Raw genomic sequence first — 18,889 nt, forward strand, 5'->3', positions numbered from 1 at the left:
GTGGTGATTTGTGCACCTGAACGCCACTAGACATTCTGAGCACTAAGTTACTCCTTTGACATGTAATTGGGCCAAGTAAACCCGAGTTGCCACTTTTCAAATTTGTGTTCGAGACAGCCATAAATCTCTCATACGTCCTCGGAACCGCAGCTTTCTCCTGTTTTTATGGACAAAGGGCACTGGTAATTGATGCTGCCGTGGCCATGATTGTAGAAACTGGGAGAGCAAAAAACTGAGCTTGTTAGGCCCAAAACGATCACTGTATTTGATGTTGGGTAAGCAGAGCCAGTACTAAGTGGACCGTTCCCTGGGATTATACACCTCATTAATAACTCCTCATTATATTACCACTTCATAGTCCTTTACTCTGTGTCTTGTAGCCCTATCACATAGCTTCCATAGTTATTTATATTTGTGTAGACTTTAGAATTCATCTTAATTTCTTCCGTATCTTTTCCAGAGCTTCATGCATATTCAGCAATGACTGATTGCTTTTAAATTAAATTGAACATTAGAGAAAAGAAAACCTTTGCTATTTAAAAAATTATATCATGTTGTATACAAATGGGAAGGTACCAGTATTTGTTTTGAACTCTCACTGTGCTGGGTACTTTACAAAAGAGATTTTTCAGTTTAGTCTTTATAATCTCACCCTGGGAGTTTTAGTGTCTTCCTCAGTTTGCATGTGAAGAAACTGCAATTCATTGAGGTTAAGAAACCTGAGCTTCACCATACAGCCAGTGTGTCAGATAGGCTCTCAGACTGGAGCCCGGTTCCGTCTGATCTCAGGGCAGTGTCCTTCCTCTTTGTCTCATCGAATCCCATAGGCAAGAATTTAACAAGTACTCAGCATAAAGGGAAATTAGCAGAACCCCGTAGGGGTTATAACAGGTTCTCTGGCATCAGAGTCTGAACCCTCAGGATAACAGAGCAGTGTTTTCATAGGATCCTTCCTAATGATAGAGGCTTGTGGGGGAACCAAGGAGTGAGGCCACGGTGTCATGTTTCTGCCTGCATGAGCAGAGGTATATGTAGAACAGGTTAGTAGGAGATCAGGTGAGAAGGTGTGACTGGAAATTGTCAGAGTGAATGGAGGCTTTTGCCAAGGGCCAGTCAGGTACAGTTTAAGTACAGCACCTGTACGGGCTGGTCAGAGTGGTGGAGACAAGACAGGGCATTAGGCATGAGAAAGGAAGGGCTTCTGGTGTGTCTGTTTATCTAAACGTGGTGAATCGGGCAGTGTGTGTTAGGACTCAGCTGGCTTGAGAAGAGTTTAAATCTGTGCAGTGTTCTTCTACCTGAAATATTCTCCCTTTGGGTCTGCACATGGCTCAGGGCCTCACTTCATTCAGGCCACGTGCAAATGTCCTGTCTGCAGAGGCCTTGCCTGACCTGCCTCTCTGCATCAGACAGACCCCCTCCTGTTGTCCCCTTTGCTTTCTGTGCTCTTAACCCTGTTTTCTGTTTATTTCAAGGTACTGAGAGTTGTGTACTACATATATTTTTAACATTTACTTGTTTTGTGTCCATATCCCCACTAGAATGTAAGCTCCTTGTCACTATAAATATATAATACATATGTATTTTATAAATACATGGATATTATATATATATTTGTTGTTGTTGTTGTTGTTTTGTGGTACCTGGAATTGAACTCATGACCTTGTGCTTGCGAAGTATGTGGTGGAACCAGTGAGCTAAATTCCCCACCCTGCATGCATATGTTCTAATATTCATTCCTGCAACACAGTGAGGAGAATGAGACATCCTGTCCATGCAAATGTTAAATGACAGGCATGCATAAAAGAAATTTTCAAAGTCTTTTTACACGGTGGATACGAAATTACCAGCAGCTGTCATCATCATTTATATCCGCAGCAGCATTACTACCACTGCTACCATTTTTACCATCCAGAGAAAATCAAGTTTTCACATGTAGTAGATCTGCGGAAGGATGTGAGTACACGTATAAACATATGTGGTCATTTTTACGTCATGCCCATGGGAACAGTGGGAAATGGTGTCAGGCTTCTTTTCCTTTCGGCTCTCTTTTTGAAAGTGTTAAAATGATTTTTAAAGGAAATTTTGTTACTTATATACATTAACTATATTATTAATTGATGTGTAGCCCAAGACAATTCCTCTTTACTCAAGGAAAACAGGAAAAAATTACTAGGCCAGAGGTTGAACATGGCTGGGTTAAATGCGTCCGTGTTGCTGAGGTAAGATATCTTTATGACCAGCTAGACCAATAAGGTTTGACTGGGAGAGAAGCCAGTTTCCTAGAGCAATGACGAGAGATACAAATGAAAGAGAACCCCACATTATAGAAGTTTACAGCTTAGAAAAGAACAAGGCAAACACACTAGGGGAAATGCCTTCAGGATAATTAGAAATGTTTAGTCAAGAGCAGTGTGACAGTGTGTGTCCCCGTTAGCTGACTGTTGCCCTCTTTGCCTTGTTTAATAAAGGGCAGGATGTCTAGTCATAAGAATGGAAACATAGGTACCGTCAAGGGGCATCCCTAGGTAGAGCGTGTTGGTGGTGTCCAGCATGATGCATCGCATGAGGGTCAGCACGTCCATGTTGCCTGATGAGTAGGTGACCTCCTCCAAGTTGTCCAGGTGTTTTATGATGGACTCAGCACAGACTGCCACCATGCGCACAAGGCCAGGGCCTGTGAGAGCTGAAGGACACACAGGAGAATCAGCCATGTGCAGCGCTCCAGGGCGCGCACCACCTCACAGTTTCAGCTCTTTCTCTTTGGAGTTTAATTGTTCACAATTTTGCTTCAAAGAAAAGAGTGGAATTTTTTATGTTGTTTAATTTTCTGTCTTTTCCTAATTTTCTACTAATACATCCTTCCTTTTATGGTTAAACATATATGAATCAATGGATGAAGATTGTTTTAAAGGCACTATTTGAAATTTAAACTTTTCTTCCTGCTCTGGCAAATCATTTGTGAGATTGTAGATGAAATGTTTGGTACTTGTGATCATAGTCAGAAATCAGTGATTTTTAAAGATATTTATGGTATACGTTTCCCTTAAAGACAGTTTGAATTTGGCGAAGATCATAGTTATTTTATGTTTCCACAGCTGGCAGTATATTATCACCTAAGTAGCTATCAAAATTGGTTCTTTTTATTTGAATTAAGGTCCTTCAGCTTGGTCTGCTGAAGGTATAAAATACTAGTCTTGCAAAGGGCCTAAGGTGATCTTCTTTTAATTTTCATTTCTCTTCAGCTTACTTCCAGATTTCTTTTACTCAAACAGTGGCGTGCTAAGCAATTTGTTGCTGGCCCTGCAGTCTCCCCCGCCAAACAGAGTGCTCTGTATGACAGTGAAAACTGCTTCTTAGCATCGTACTTCAAACGAGTGAAACACAGGGCCCCTCGATACAAAGTAATGAAGTGCGAAGTAGAAGACTGAATGAACAACGTAGGTAGATTAGTGAACCCGACCAACCACCCAGTTGTTCTGTCTGGAGCACCTGGACAGTGGCTAGTGCTCTATCATGAGAAATGTTTAGAATTCTCATTGATTATAAACTTATCAGGCACCGAGTGAACATTCAGTAAGCGATCAGCCTTCTATTGGCATTTCATTTCAGTCCAGTTCTGCAGCATTTTTATTAGAAAATGTGATGTAGCATATATAGAGTTAATCTAAAAAGTTCACAGGAATGTTTTGATTAGTATCCAAGTACTGTAGGCCCAGCTCTTTTACTGATTCTTACACCTGAGGCCTCCCTCGCTCCATCTGCCCCGTGTCACCGCAGGAGCTCATGGCTCCTCACCACTGACAACCAGGGTCCCTTTCAACCCACCAGGCCCTCAGCTGCCATGCACTCAGATAAGAGGAGGTTTTCTGAGACACACAGTTCGTGTCACTCTGCTGAAACTCTTCAGAAAGGCCTCACAACTCTTGAATAAGCTCCACTCCTCGCCTTAGCAGAGTCTTTGGTGACGTGCTGCCCTCCCCTCGGCTCCTCCCGTGTATGTTGGTACAGGTCCCTGACCTGTCATGTTGATGTATCCTCTGCTTTTGAATCACCTATGCTATACCTCTAGCATGTCTTCCTTAAACTTTCCCTGATGCCTCAGGGGCTTTACGTGGCCCATTTGTCTGCCGTGCAGCTCTGTGCATCCCTCCAGCGTTATAGTGCCTGGGCCATCATTTAGTGCTGGATAGGCCTGAACCTTCCAGGGTCCGTGTGTTCCTTGTCACTGTATTCTTGGTGCCTGTTGAATGATGGCAACATGGCTTGTTAAACAAATGTATGAGTGTAGAGATTGGAACAACTCTTGCAAGGCTGGGTAGAGGGTATATGTGGATGTGAACGTGAACTACTCCTAAATACTAGTTCACATATTCCAAATAAACCAGGGTCACATGTCAAAGTTTGCATGCCATGGGGTCTTATAGCATTGTATCATTTGTTGTTCACATAAGAATACAGTGCTGTTTCTGTGAGATGTATCTTCTCTGGAGCAAGTAACGAAAGTGAAAAGAGTTCAAGTGAATAGCCCAGTTTGCATATCTAGTTAGGGGCCATCTTGGGATTTGTTCCACAACCTGGAAGCCTGGTTCCTATACTGTTTCCACAGATCCATTCTGCAGTTCCCTAAGGAGTGGGGAGATTGATCTGCCGCAGCACAAGTAGTAGGCAGACAAATTGGTCTCCCGTGCTGTCTGGGTTGTAATTCTCAAGCTACTGTGCATATGTTGCATGGAGACAAGAACTTGGCAGAGGTGATGAAGGTGAAAGATCTTGATATAATGACAGCAGTGTGGATCCTCAGGGTGGGCCAGAACGAAACTGTGAGTCCTCACAAGTACAGAAACACTCTTCACTGAGGTCAAGATCAGAGAGAGATGTGGTGATACAACCGAGGGAGCACCAGAGAGATATGACTTGGGCAGGCACTGACTGCGCCTCTCCCACAGAATGCAGGTAGCTTCTGTAAGCTGGGAGCAGCGAGGAGAAGGCTTCCCACCAGAGCCTCCAGAACAGCCTCGTGAGCACCTTGACCTGGGCACGTGTGACCCATGGTTGACTTCTGATCTGCAGAAGTGCAAGATCGCAAACATGTCATCTGTAGCTGCTTAGTGTATACCGTTTGTTACCGCAGCCACAGGGAATGAAGCCACTGGGGTCCGTAAGAGTGGAGCTGAGTCCTGGCGGTGGACACTTCTGTGGGGTGAGATCCACACGTGGCGGGCACACACACAGAGGCACGGCTCCCACCTGTGTGAACGGGCATGCAGGAGGCATCTGGGCTCACTGTGGAGGCGGATGAAGGGAAGAATTCTGATGGGACAGGGTCAGCCTAAAACCCAGCTAGCTGCAGACTCCATCACCGACAGGCTCTCCAGGCCACAGTTATCTTTCTAGTGCTTGACTTAACCTCAGAGGTTGACTTGTTTGTTCCCAACATCATCATCTCCAGTGTGATGCCGAAAAGGCTGAAAATCCCTAGATAAGGAGGCATGGAATTGGGTCTGCTCCTCGGTTATTTGCTGTGCTGCCCGAGTGAAAGTCACAACCTCTGTAGGACATTATTTCCTCAAATATAAACTCAGAGGCTGGGGGCCAGGGATTTAGCTCAGTGGTTCGGCGGCCTGCCTTGCAGGTGCAAGGACCTGAGTTGAATACCCAGTACCAAAAAACAAAAACAAGAAAAACAAACAAGCAAAACTCAGAGACTGAATGGGCCACACTTACACCCCTTTCCATGCACTAACATTCACGAATTTCGCTCACAAGTTGTTTTCTCCCCAAAAATGTCTGCACCAGCAGTCAGTGATTCAGAAAACACATGGATTAGTGTGGGTGACATAAGTCCATCTGTTCTTCCTGCTCATGAATTTACTGTGTGGCTCGATGCTGGGGCTATAAATGTAGGCTCTGGGCTGTATGTACCCAGAGACCCCCCTTTATAATGGTGGGATTTGGGGGCAAGTTACAGGACCCATGTATACCTCATTTCTCTCATCCGCACAATGCAGGTGGTCAAAGTAGTTACCCCATGAGGTTGGTGTGGGATTGAGTCATCAGGTGCTTGGCACAATGTCTAATGTATGGTAAGTGTATAAAGTCTTTCTTAGCAGTATCATATGAAACCAATAAAACAGCAAAATTTTAAATATGGTTTTAAAAATGGCATATTCATACACCAAACGCAAGAACGTAGCAACACCAGCTTACCTTTCATAAAGAAAGGTCGAACTGCTTTCCAGGTATCTGGGTTATTGTTAAATATGATTCCGTTCTCATACATCCCGACGCGTTGTAAACCGAGCTTGCTGCCAAATCGGGAGATGTAGTGACTGTGCTTCATTATGTGGAACATGCTTGAGGACCTGAAAAGAAAGCAAACCTTGCTAATCTTCTCATCACAAAAGGTAGCAAACCTGCTCTCATCATTCCTTATTGCCCTGTCTTTGCTGATCCCAGGTCACAAGCATGGGACCCCCCCACTGAGTCAGAGCTGCAAGTCTATTATAGAACTACATCCAGTGGAAACAGTTCCACCTCCTGCAAGAGTGAGCCCTGGATTTGGAGGCAGCTGGAGTTACTCAAAAGTCTTGCTTTGTTAGTTTAGATCCGGCAGTTGTATGTGGAAGTTCCCACTCCCTTAAAGTCAGTCTGGGTACCACTAGTGCAGTTTCACTTCTACCCCTGGGCTGTGCAGGGCCTGGAGGCTCTCTGTGTTGGCAGGGGAACTTATCTGTGGCCTCTGCACTGTGTTCTGTTGTGGCATGTCAAGGACTCTGGGGTTGCAGGGTTCTGCTGTGCTACAGGACTTGGCGAGTCACTAGAGAATGCAGTTTGCCTGGTATTCAGCAGTGCAAATCCAGGATGCATTAAATAGCGTGAGTGTTATCTTTATTTCATATGTTGCTGCTTTTTAATTTAGTGAACTGTATATTTAGGCATGTTTTCATGTATTCTCTGCTACGTCCTTCTCCTTCCTCTCTTCTTGAACAGAATACAGCAAGCTGTTTATGTCTCAACAGCAAATCTTCCTACTGTGAAAGGTTTAGAACATATAACCCTCAAAAAGTGGCGGTGGCTGCTCTAGTATATGCACCTGACTGTCAGACTGCGTTGGAGAATCTGTCTTAACCCTTGCTCTCATCTTACCATTGACACTTAGCTCCTAAGAAGATGGCTTTGAGTGGGAGACAGGGAGATAGGTCTTTTGTGAGAGAGAAGGGACCAGAGGTGCAGAGAATGAGGAGGGAGAGGAGAAAATGGGAATGAATGACTCATGGAAGCCAGCATGTGTCACGTACCTGAACCACTTCCCAGGATGAATGTGACCCTGACGCGCTGTAGACATGCACTAGTAAAAGTATAAAGTTTAAAAACACCAAAAAGAACTACAGAAGGATGACTTTGTTTCAGCACGGTTGTTCAGGTATGTTTGCCAAAAGACATCCCTTAGAAAATGCTGTTCTGGCTGGATGGACTAGGCCGTGGGCTTCCTATTAGTGAAACTCCCACATTTATGATGAGTTTTATATGCTTATACAAAGTTTAAATGCATGCTCCCGAAAAACTACAGTGCTAATAAGAGGAAAAGGAAATTGTAATTGTTATATAAATAACTAATTTCCTTCATGTTTATTTCAGGAAAAAGCCTTATTTTTAATGAGATAAGTAAGCTAAATATTGTTTTTATTTGATGAGGGTAATGTTCAGCAAGTGAACTTTAGTTTTGGACAAGTTTTCCTCTTCCTAACAGTAAACACCAAAAGAGACAAGCTACATACTTCCCATCTGCATTCCAGCAGATTAATTCAATTAACGATTCAAATGTGTTCCTTATGTTAAAGCCACGAAATAGGACTTAAATTATTACTAGATTAAAAAGATGTGAAATATCTTCTCTTACCTCCTCATACTAAAGTAAAACAAAATTAATGTTTATATTCTTTGCTCACAAAAATTAATCTAAAAATATGAATACTTAGAGTACAAAGGGAGCTCTGTGTTCTAGGGCTTTTGCCCCTAGAACTTTTGTACACTGCATTAATCCTATTGTCCTATCAGTTTCTTTGAGGAACTGCTAATCAAAGTATAAACAGAAAAAGAAACCTCAAACCTGAAACAAAGAAAACTAAGATCTCTTTTAGGTCACCGAGGAGCTGAATTTTAAAACCCACGTGTCCTTCAGGGGGCGCCAAGACCTCAGTTACTCTCAGACTGACTGGGCAAGAGAGAAAGCCAGTTAGGCAGAAGTGATAGAGCCAGTGAAGAGCTCCTGGCCACAGAGCACAATGAGAAGTGGGACTGGATGTATGTAAGCAGAGAACTCCTGGCCATCAGACAGACCAGGCTCTGCGTGGGCCGGCCGGCAGCACAGGCTGAGACCGTTGTCCCGCTGATGGAGAGTGCGGCTTTCTCAGCCCTGAGTCCCCAAGCTCAGAAGGCACAGCAGGCAGTGGAAGGTGTCTGCTTACTTGGGGCCATTCTTCTTCTCTGAACGAAATCAGAAGATGTGTGCAGAAGAGCAAACTGTCGTCCCTTCAAAATGAGGAGTAGCCACAAAGTGAGCTCTGAGGAGGCAGGGAGGAAGCACCCCAGTTCTGCGTTTGTGCGACTCACAAACCCATGGCCAGGCTGGCTCAGAGTGCTACAAGAGGAGTCAGCTGATGACATTATTGGAAACAAACATTTACAACTACAGAAAACACCTCTCATAGACCTGTGCTGTGCCCTAGATCAGGTCCCCTCATTCCTATCACCTTTCTGATGCCTTTGCCCCTCTGACATTTACCCAGCTGAAATTCTAGGCTCAGTGCAAGAGAAAAACAATCTTTACGACAGACAGCCCTGGCTATAACCACTCCAAGCCGGTGATGAAATTTAGATAAATCCAACATTTCGTTTGAGTTGCTGGTGCAGTGGGATTCACGTGTATGCAGGCACGCATATTCTGACCCCTGCTGACAGGTCTCGGTGAAATTCACGTGGACCCTCTGTAGCTGGCACTGTCTCCCTTTTGCATTCACTCTGCTCTTCTGTATGATGATTGTCTTGTGTCCCCTCATTCTCAGTTGAATGAATTTCTGATTTCCCAGAGAAAATAGAAGAAAACCTCGTCAGGCTCCATCCCCCAGGGCCTGTGACTCACACTCAGCCTTCTCTCCTGTTAGGATGATGAGCTCCCACATCCGCTTCAAGGCCACCTCCTCTGCTTGCTCTGTGACCCTCTTCCTATCTCACCTAGCTCAGACTTCTTCCCTCATCCCCGAAGTTTCCCTCTGTGCTCTGTGGCTGTTTCCCCACAACTCACACATAACTCCTTTGACTGCCTGGCCCTGCAGCATGTCCCGCCTCCTGCCTCCTTTACAGAAAACTCCTGAAAGAGCTGCCCATTCTCGCTGCCTCTTTCTCACTGCCCCTCGCCCCCAATCCTCCTCTGGTCCGACCTTGCCCCCAACATCCATTGATGCAGTTCTTTCAGGCTCACCAACCAAGTCTCCAAAAGTAACATTCAAATCTCCATCCATTGAGCAGGTCTGTAGCAGCATTTGAGATACCTGGCAGTTCCTTTCTCTTTGAAGTGCATTCCTCAGCAGGCTGTCAGACTGCCACACCCTCCTGCCTCCCTACCCAGTCTCTCTGTGCCTTCTCAGTCTCCTTCACTAGCTTCTGACTGCTTTACCCTGGAGGGACCCAGGCTTAGTCCCTCCCATTCAACATCCCACTGAGGTGTTCCCTGGGCGTGGCAAGTCCAATGTCATGATCTTAACTGTGATATCTCCCCACCCCACCTTTGCTTTGTCTGGCTCAGCTAGCAATTCTGTCCTCTCCTTGCCTGGCTCTTTAGGCAAAACAGGGCAACACTTACCTCTTCTTTCTGTCTTGTCCAAGGTCCAAACTGTTGTGTCCTGAAGGTACTGGCAACTACCTTCAACCCATGACTGGAATTTCATCTCATCTTACCTCCTCTACCACCCTCATTTGGTCCAGACGCCATCATCTCTTCCTAGCTGGTCCTGTTTCCCACATCCTTCGTGCCCTCACCACTGATTGTCAACAGAGCAGCCCTTATGAGTGTGTGGAAACACGAGTGAGCCAGATATGTCTCCCCTCTTCTCAAGCTGGTCCATGGCTCTTGTGTCAGAAAGGGTCAAGGCAGAGTTGCCATGAAGCCTGTGGGGCCCAGCACGGCCTGGTTTCTTGTCATCTCTCTGGGCCCCTTCCATGGTGCTCCCACTCAGCCACGCTGGCAGACATTTGTTGCTTGAATGTTTCAGAAAGACTCCTGCCGGAGTGTCTGCACTTGCTGTTCTCTCCATGGAGAATGCTTTCTGCAGTTCTGCATGGCTGACTTCCTTCAGGTCTTAATTCAAATGCTGTCCTCTCAGGGAGGCCTGCCTCAGACCACCTCCCGAGAGGTCACTGCTGTGTGTACCAGTGTTCCTCTGCCCACAGCTTCCCTGCCTTTTTTCTAGGTAGCTCGTGTCCTCTTGACAGTAGTGTGAGCATGAACTCTGGTTTACCAGAGACTGTCCCAGTTTTAGCAGTTCCAGTTTCATCATAAGAAACCCCCTAGTGTCAGACAAACAGAGACAGCTGGTCACCCTTTTGATGCAGGTTCTTTATGATGACCTGTTTGTCAGTGACAGACTGCAGATGTGACATGGCTCTGGGACATTGTATCGCCACGTGAAATAGAAGCCATCTTAGTGCGGACATATGCTATAAATACAGTGGTGCCACGATATGCATGCCATAGCAGGCTGTTCATAGCATTGAAAGTTCTAAAAAGTTCAGCAGAACTGCTCTGTAGTGTGCACATTATGACACCTTTCTTAGAACCTACCCTAGTGTTAAGTGACTTATGACGGGACTATATATTTTCTTTCTTTATTGTTGGTATACTGACAGTATATTGCTGCATGACGATAGCAATGCTTAGCTTATTGTATTCTCAAAATAAAATGCCACTGCATACCCAGAGTCTAGAACTGTATCGGTGTACATGGTCAGTACTCCATAAACATCTACTTATCAGTGTCAAGCCACTGTTGACTATTAAGACTTAGGACCACAGAGTACTTACTTACTGTGCAATAAATTTTAATATACATTGATAGAAAGCTAAACAAAACCCCTGTGGATTTACACATGGTTAAGACAGATGGCCAGATATAACCCTGGCTCACATGTCCATTGCTAATTCCTCTCTGTAGAGTTACTGAACTCGTATTTGACAAAAACATAAAAACATGCCCATACGGTGGACATAAACAGTCATGTCTATCATCTGTAGACGGTCATGTAGAGTGTAGCTGGGGAGCAGCTGCCTTGGGCAACTGTGCTTACTTTATCTATAGATGACCAGAGGGGCCTGAACTCCCAAGCCTCCATGTGGCTGGGGCTGTGGGCCAGCAGCCCTCACGCCTGACTTTCTCCCCTGAGGTCCTGCGGTCCCTCCCACTTTGGGACAAAGCGGTCTCTGCACAGTTGGAATGAGTACAGCCCTCAAACTTCTCAAAAGAAAAAGAAATCTGGCAAACTATTAAAATACAAATCAAAAGGTTTCTGAGGCCCAGTGGGGTCTTTTCTCAAGAGGTACGGGCAGTTCTGGAAGCGGCTTGGAGAGCAGGCAAGGAAAGCAGAGGGAAGCAACTTGTCCCACTCCTGGGGGAGCTCAGCACTTAACCAGCAAAATCGAGCTGCTCTGAGGCAATTAAGGGGAACACAAAGACTCCAGCAAGGGAAAAACCTGAGAGCACAGCAGGACAAAAACAGGACTGGGAGGGCTGGGGCCCAGCAGCAGGTGTGTGCACGCCTCTGTGTGCATCCATGCCTTAGCTGGCCAGTCCCTCACATGGCCTTCCTCGTTAGATGGGCAGAGTAGTCAGATGCCAACCTGACATTCCAGGTGTCCTGAACAGTCTTTGGGCTGATGGTCTAAGGGTCTACTGTCTAAGAGGGGCTCCTGCCTGGTGCTCAGTTCCCAAACCCATTACTCTTCAGTCCAATCCACGCTTCACCCCCACCACTGTAGCTGGACTCAGGAGCAATGCAGTGAGACACAGCTGGTGCCCCCTGCTTATGCTTTCTCCATAGTCCACAGGACAGAGCGCTCCTGGTAGAACCTTCTTCCTGCTCCTTCTGTCCAGGTAGGAGATTTCCAAGCCTGCTGGAATCTCCTGGAGAGCTAAAGCACCAGCGATGTCTGGGTAGCACTCACAGAGAGTCTGATCTCCAGGGCCTAGACACGGGGGGCTTTGGGAAGCTCCACAGGGACTCCACTGGGAAGCGGGGCGTGAACCGCTGCACTGAGTCTGAGCTGCAGGTTCACCTCCTTTTGGATGAAAGTCCCGAGGACCACACAGCCGTTTGCCCAGAGGAGCGGGAGCCAGGGAAGGGGGATTTGAATTGAGGAGGCCTGGAAGGCAGCCAACGTGCAAGTCCTCCAAATCCAAATTTCCTCTGTTGTGGGATGTGTTTGAGGCTCTAGCCAGTTACAAGAGACTAATTTACTGATTTTTAAAATGAGACCATCTCTAGTTTCCTTCAGTATGGCTTGCCAGAGCTGAGTAGACCAGAACAAGTAAAACCAGAGAGTAATCATGATCCAGTGATTATAGCAGTGGATCTCATCTCCGAGTGTGCATCAGAATCACCTGGCACGTTTGTCAAAACACAGCTGCAGGGGGCAGTGGGGGGGGTGTCCCATCCCCAGTTAGGTCAGTGTGCATTTGTAACATGTTTTTGAGTTTGCTGCTGCTGCACGGTGGAGGATGCTCTGTGAACCATTGTGTTAGAGTGTTTCCGATAAACCTGAGGAAATGACATTTCCACCAGCAGCCATTTATGTGTAGCTAAAGAAATGTGGCCATCCACAGCAGACGCAATGAAACAGGAAAGCACTGGGCAAGAATTGAGGTATTGGATTGATTGAACACAACACTACGGGATAGCCTGAAGTATTTGGAAGTGTGACGCATTTTCCTCCCCTGCTCTCTTCTTTTTTCGCATTTGCTTGAAGGCACTGGACTTGGAGGGCGCTGTGGTACTTGATGAAATGATGTATGTAATTTGGCCTGAGAAAAGTAATTCAGCTTCTGGAAGTGCTTCACTTAACTCTGAGCGAGTCTACCTATCTGGCTGAAGGAATTTAACAAGGCAGTAAAACACCTTGGTCTCTTGGGTTTGTGGGTAAAGCTCTGTCAGGAATTGTAGCTGTAAAGGTTATTAATAAGAAAGTGTTGGCAGATAGCTTTGTGAGGAGCTAAATTCAATAAAGAAGAAAACTAGGATTCGTAATGTCTGTTCTTCTCTTTTGATAAATTTTTGGGTATCTCTAGAGTGAATTCAGTCTGCTTCACTAATCCAGAAAAAAATGATACAGAAGAGAGAACATCATTTTTTTTAGCACGCAATATGTCTGTTTCATTCAAACAGTGCTACATGGGCAAGCGGCTCCCAAATCACTTCTTTTTCTACTCTCTTCTATCTCAGAGGTCCTCAGTAACCTAGTATTAGAAACACACTAGAAAACTACTAATCACATACCTATTTCTCAGGTTTTGTTTTCTGTGGGTTTTTGTTCTTTGTTTGTTTGTTGAGCTTGCTCATGGAGATAAGGTCAAACTCTCAGGAAAGCCAAAAAGCTACTGCCTCTCTGTAAAGTATATTTACTCAAGAGCAAAGCATCTGAAGCCCAAGTTTGTACATTAAGAGATGTTTTAATACTTTCCCAGGTTTTTGGAACTCTTTGCCTCTGTACCTTTGGGTTCAGCTCAAGAGAAAGCTAGTAATTCCATATACCTACAGATCTAGAGTTTCATGAGGGAATTCACTTACATGTTTTTACTCATTCAGTTTGTTGGTACGTTTTGGGTATGCAGTATGATGACATTCATTACTGGGAATCTGTACCTTTACATGATGTATCTTGGTTCACTGACTTTTATTTAACTGTGAAAAATGGCTTTAAGAGATGTCAAGGAATCAAAATAATGTTTGTTAAATCAGGAAAAATCTTGGTCTTGATTTTAAAAGTATTTCTGTGCTGTGTTGTTGTTTTAAGACCTGAGCATTGACCCCAGAGCCTTGAAAATGATCAGCAATCCTCTACCAGTGAGCTATACCCTATTTCTCTGATTATTAACACACTTACTTGCTGATAATGAGAGTTTCCTCTCCATTTATCCAGACTCTCACGAATTCTCCATACATCTTGTTGTAGTAGTCACAGGCACTGCCAATCCCCATCCACAGGAATCTGCCATAGGAAATGAGGGGCCCAATTCCCAGACAGTAGCCAGGACCTAGGAGAGTCATCAGAACATAATCAGCATCTCTGCAACACCAAAAATACTTGCACTTTTCACCTACATGTTCTTTACATCTTCAGCTGCTTATCTGTGAATCAGTAACAAAATGATTTACAAACACCAGAACAAACCAAGCTTGACATGCGATTCCTCACCTCTCCACAAGTGAAAAGCATTCAGCATCCACATCATACTAACTCTTTTTCTCAGTCATTTCTGGCTCAGTGAACTGGGGGATGTGTACTCATTTCTTCCTGAGTTAGTCAGTGTCAGTGAGTTTCAAACACAAGTCCTTAGGTCTGTGTGGTAACAAGTGTGAAAACCATGGCAAGTGTCAAACTGACAGAATTGTTTGGCTGCTTGGTTTTGTTTAAGTGCTTTTGGTTTAATTCCCTACTTGATGGAATGGATGGATTAGAACTAGGTTGCTTTAGAATTATCCTTTGAGCTTGGAGAAGCAAGGTCTGCAAAGATAATGTTCAATCTAAGGATCTCTCTCCCCCCCCACACCCCCTCAGAATTCAGCTTAAGCAAAAAATCTAAAGCTCAAATTCATGTGGCAAAATAAAGCTACGAACAGAGGAATTAGGCACTGAGTCTGCTCAGTGTCTGAGTACCGTTTGAGTCTCAAGACCTGATTCTAACTAAGTACATGGCCAGTCACATCCTTGCTTCTGCAGACAGTGGCAAGCCGCAACAGGGTCAGTGTGCCAGGTGTCGTGGTACATGCCGCCTTCTAGTCCCAGCTACTTGGGAGGCTTGGAGGGAGGAGTTAACCTTGAGTCCTAAGCAGTGAGTCCAGCCTGGGCAAACTTTTAACACCAATCACTTAAAAAAAAAAAAAAAGCTTGGCACACCTAAAAATTATGAAAGGAAAAATATTTTTCAAAAATAAGTATGCAAGTAGAGATTGCAATAAACCTTGGGCTTGGCTTGGGAACATGAATGTTCTAACAGAGGAGAACTGGTGTTTGAGTCTTTAGGGAGCAACTGCAAGTCACCTTATGTTGTCCAACAAACATTTACCAAGACCCTACTAGACAGATACACTAACTCCAAGATGGGGGCTTAGGATAAACAGTAGAGAAATAATTCTCATTGCATTGACATTAAGCTGCTCTCTGCCTTGCGGATTTGGGGATGTTTATGTAGGCATGCAGCAATGACAGTGGCATCTGTCATACCCAAAGAGGTAAATAATTCACTACATTTTTGTGCAGACACTGCCTCGCTGAAGACAACTGCTGGGATCTCTTCACAGTCCTAATCAAGAAGCTGGTTCATTCAGTATCTTCTTAGAAACCTGAGTCCACATGTGTTCCCGGCAGCACTGTCGAAAATAGCCTGGATGCAGGCTGGACACATCCTAGTTGCTCTGAACACAGAACTGTAGAGATGTTCATGAAAGACTGTATGACAGTGAAAATGAGCTACAGCAGCATGCCACGATCACAGTGTGGATGAGTCTAGCAAACACAACACTGAGTGAGAGAAACAAAAGAATAAGCAGCGTATGATTTGATTGCTGAAATCTTTTCAGTGAGGCAAATTAAACTACATTGTCTGGAGATGTGAGAGTAGGTGGCCAACCAATAAAGAAGCCAGAGAGTGATTGTCACAAAATCCAGGAAGGTATTCACATTTGAGGGTGAGGGTGAGAGCAACCTGAAGGGCACAGGAAGATCTCCTGGACTGCTATTAACATCCTGTTTCTTGGTTCGGACCATAGTGGAAACTTCTCATTACCCTGTGCACTTTGCTGTGAAATGCTTCCTTAGTGGGCAAAGGGGAACATGTTGCCATGTCCTCCTTCTGGGGCCCCACTGTGGGGATGTGCTGCCGGGGCAGAGTGTGGCACGCAGAGCAGAGGTCCCAGGTGCAAGGTTGGGGTGGTTGTGTGTCTTCAGCGAAGGGAGAGCTGCCAAGTGCCAGGTTATGTGCGTCCTGGACAAAGATGAGTGGAGATGGGGCACTTCTCCCACCTGAAGTCTACGACACCCCTCCCATCCCCTCAGATGCCCTCACCCGGACTCTCCAGCCCCATAGACAGGCATGAATGAGCTTCTGTTTGAGTCGGCATTTCATCACAGGTTAGCTGTGCAGCCCCTGCTTTCCTTGAGTCTCAGGTTCTTCATTGAGGAAATGGGCAGATACACCGGCCTCACCAGAGAAAACAGGCAGGAAACTGCCTTCCAACAGCAACTGCAGGGCTTTGATTGTTGTGCCTTCTGTGTGCCCTTTGACTTTTGATGACCCCGAGCTATAAACCGTATAAAACTGAGAAGCCAAGGAGCAGTAATTCAAGGGACAAGGCACGAGTTTGGGAGAACTGGACAGCAAGAACCACCCTACCAAACTGATTTTGCTCTTATCACCCACCCAAGAGCCACAGGAACTCAATCTGCGTCCCAAGAGGATTCTGGCCAGATCCTACATTTTCAGAGTGAAAGGAAGCAAGGAACTCCCTGGCCAGCGAAGTGCTCGTTTCCCCGGGCTGGAGGAGAGCATGTGTGGACAGCGTGACGTCCCTGCCCAGAAGTGGTGGACGGGGAGGGCGGTCTCCCCTCCCAGTCCCAGCCACTCCTCACACAGCCTCCACAGCAGCGCCGCCTGAGCTTACAGCATAAGCATCTGGGGGTGGAGAGACCGGGTCTTTTAAAACAACAACAACAAACAGAAGCTCCCGGGCCTGGAGAGTCTGATTCAAAATTCTGGAGCACAGCCCAGGGGTCAGGATATCCATCCCCCAGCTGCAAGGTGATTCTTACACTAAAAGGCTGAGAACCTCGGGCTTAGTCCTGCTATGGGCAGTGCCGACTTCCTCCTCCTTGTGAGACCTCTGATAATACAGGTAGATTGGAGTTCAGCCCCTGAGCCTGTGACAGTAACGGGAAGGAAGAAGCATTCCACCACCTCCTCCCCTTCTGTACCCTGACATTCACTGACCCTGACCAAAGAGTCCACTGCAGGGAGAAGAAGAACTCAACTGAGTGACTTGAACAGTGGAAAAGGGAGTTCAAGTCAAAGATGCTGGAAGAGTTTTCTCAAACCTGAGCTTCCTTCTCCAGAGACGACCCCAGGGAGGTCATTTACTACATAGTCCATTCACCTGAGCATTCGATGAACCTACACTTCCACGCTGAATGCAACAGACAGGCTGTTTCCTTGAAATATTTTGAAGGAATCCAGGGAGCATTTTGTACCAGGCTTTGTTCCCATGCTCAGTCGCCCTATCCTGAGGCTCACCACACATAAAAGTGTCTAATGAATAAGCTCTTGCAACAAAGCTTGTGGGGTCTTATGGGAACAGTTGCCTGCCATGAGGGAGGGCCACTGACAACTAAAGAAACTGTCTGAAACGTCTGATAGTTTAGAACCAATGTGATACCAAGTAATTCCAGCTGTAACAGTGGAAAATTAGGGTATAATCTGTGTCGTTCTGGTATTCTCCTCTTTTGCCTGACCTGTAGGCCTGGTTGAAGATTCTTTTGGGGTGTGACTTCCCGAGGAAAATGGAATGGACCCCCCACACTTCTCTCACTACTCAGGTCCCAGTAGACCCCCTGACTAACCCACCATTGCCGTGTTGCTGCTGTGAGAATATGAAGACTAGGAATAAATACAAGATAGGAAGAGTGGGACGAAGCAGTGAGGGAGGAGAAAGCCGCAGGACAGAAGACATCCCAGAGACACTCCCACCTTTTGAATCTTTAAAAAAAATTTTAATTCCCTACAATTTTATCTTGCTTTGCCCCAACTAAAGCTGTGCTAAATCTGCCAAAGTGCTGGAAGGACAGGAAGCAGTTTTCTCAGACATTTTAAAATGCTGTAGTGTAAAATGTATAGATAATTGGGTTAAGTTTTTGCCTAAGTCCCATTTTGCTATCAAGGCTTTGATTTTCAGCGATCTTACCAAGTTTGCTTTTATACTTTTGTCCAATTTTCCTTGTCATCATGGAACAAAGGCCCAATGAAACAACATCTTTAAACACAGAAATAAACAAGCAACTGACCTGGAATTGAGGCTGCGCTCTCACAGTTCCAGATGAAGAGGAGGAAGGCCACGAGCAGCAGGATTAGCATGGCAGCAACAGGCAGGACTACAGGCATCATGCTGGTGACTTTACAGTGTATTTGGTTCAGCATTTCCAAAATCATGCTGCCGTGCTGGGTGTCAGAGGCAGCAGTTTAACCTTCTGTGGAAATCAAGAGGCAGAAAAGTGAGAGAACCCTTATGAGGTTCTCTGTGGCTCCCGTTGCTTCCAAGGATGCTACTGGAGTGACTTTGCTTTGCTTTATAATGTGATCAGGCAAGACAGATATGTAGTTGCAAGTCAAAACAAGCAAACCCAAATGTCTTTTGACTTGAAGCACAGAATTTCTGACCTTGGTTGTCTCAGGTTCTCTTCGCCACATGGTGTAACAGAACATTATCAATTTGCCCTTGAATGGGTAGAGTGATGTGCATTCGCAGTTTAGAGGCAAATCTCTTACCAAAACAAAAGAAAATGAAGCTCATTCCAGAGGAGAAATCATTTTGTGACTTTATCAGCTGATTTTGTTTAGGCAATCTTCTT

At 45.4% G+C, this 18,889-nt stretch overlaps 1 protein-coding gene across 2 annotated transcripts in view; it reads right to left on the bottom strand.

Annotated features, from left to right (window-relative positions):
• The window catches only part of LOC104872581 (aromatase), a 31,781-nt gene extending 13,130 nt beyond the window's left edge, over positions 1 to 18,651 (bottom strand). Inside the window, exons 1-4 of one of the 2 annotated variants that reach the window (XM_010638812.3) lie at positions 18,326 to 18,648; positions 14,156 to 14,306; positions 6,211 to 6,365; positions 2,510 to 2,686 (exon numbers count right to left, since the gene is read on the bottom strand). In XM_010638812.3, the coding sequence (XP_010637114.1) occupies positions 2,510 to 2,686; positions 6,211 to 6,365; positions 14,156 to 14,306; positions 18,326 to 18,470 (628 nt within the window). In that variant the 5' untranslated portion in view covers positions 18,471 to 18,648. Of the gene's footprint in view, positions 1 to 2,509; positions 2,687 to 6,210; positions 6,366 to 14,155; positions 14,307 to 18,325 lie in introns of both variants that reach the window. The other variant, XM_010638821.2, reaches the window with a different exon arrangement.
• Between the last annotated feature and the right edge of the window lie 238 nt (positions 18,652 to 18,889).

The sequence above is a fragment of the Fukomys damarensis genome, unplaced genomic scaffold (assembly GCF_012274545.1).
Source record: "Fukomys damarensis isolate Sample0158 unplaced genomic scaffold, DMR_v1.0_HiC HiC_scaffold_17, whole genome shotgun sequence".
Lineage (NCBI taxonomy): Eukaryota > Metazoa > Chordata > Mammalia > Rodentia > Bathyergidae > Fukomys > Fukomys damarensis.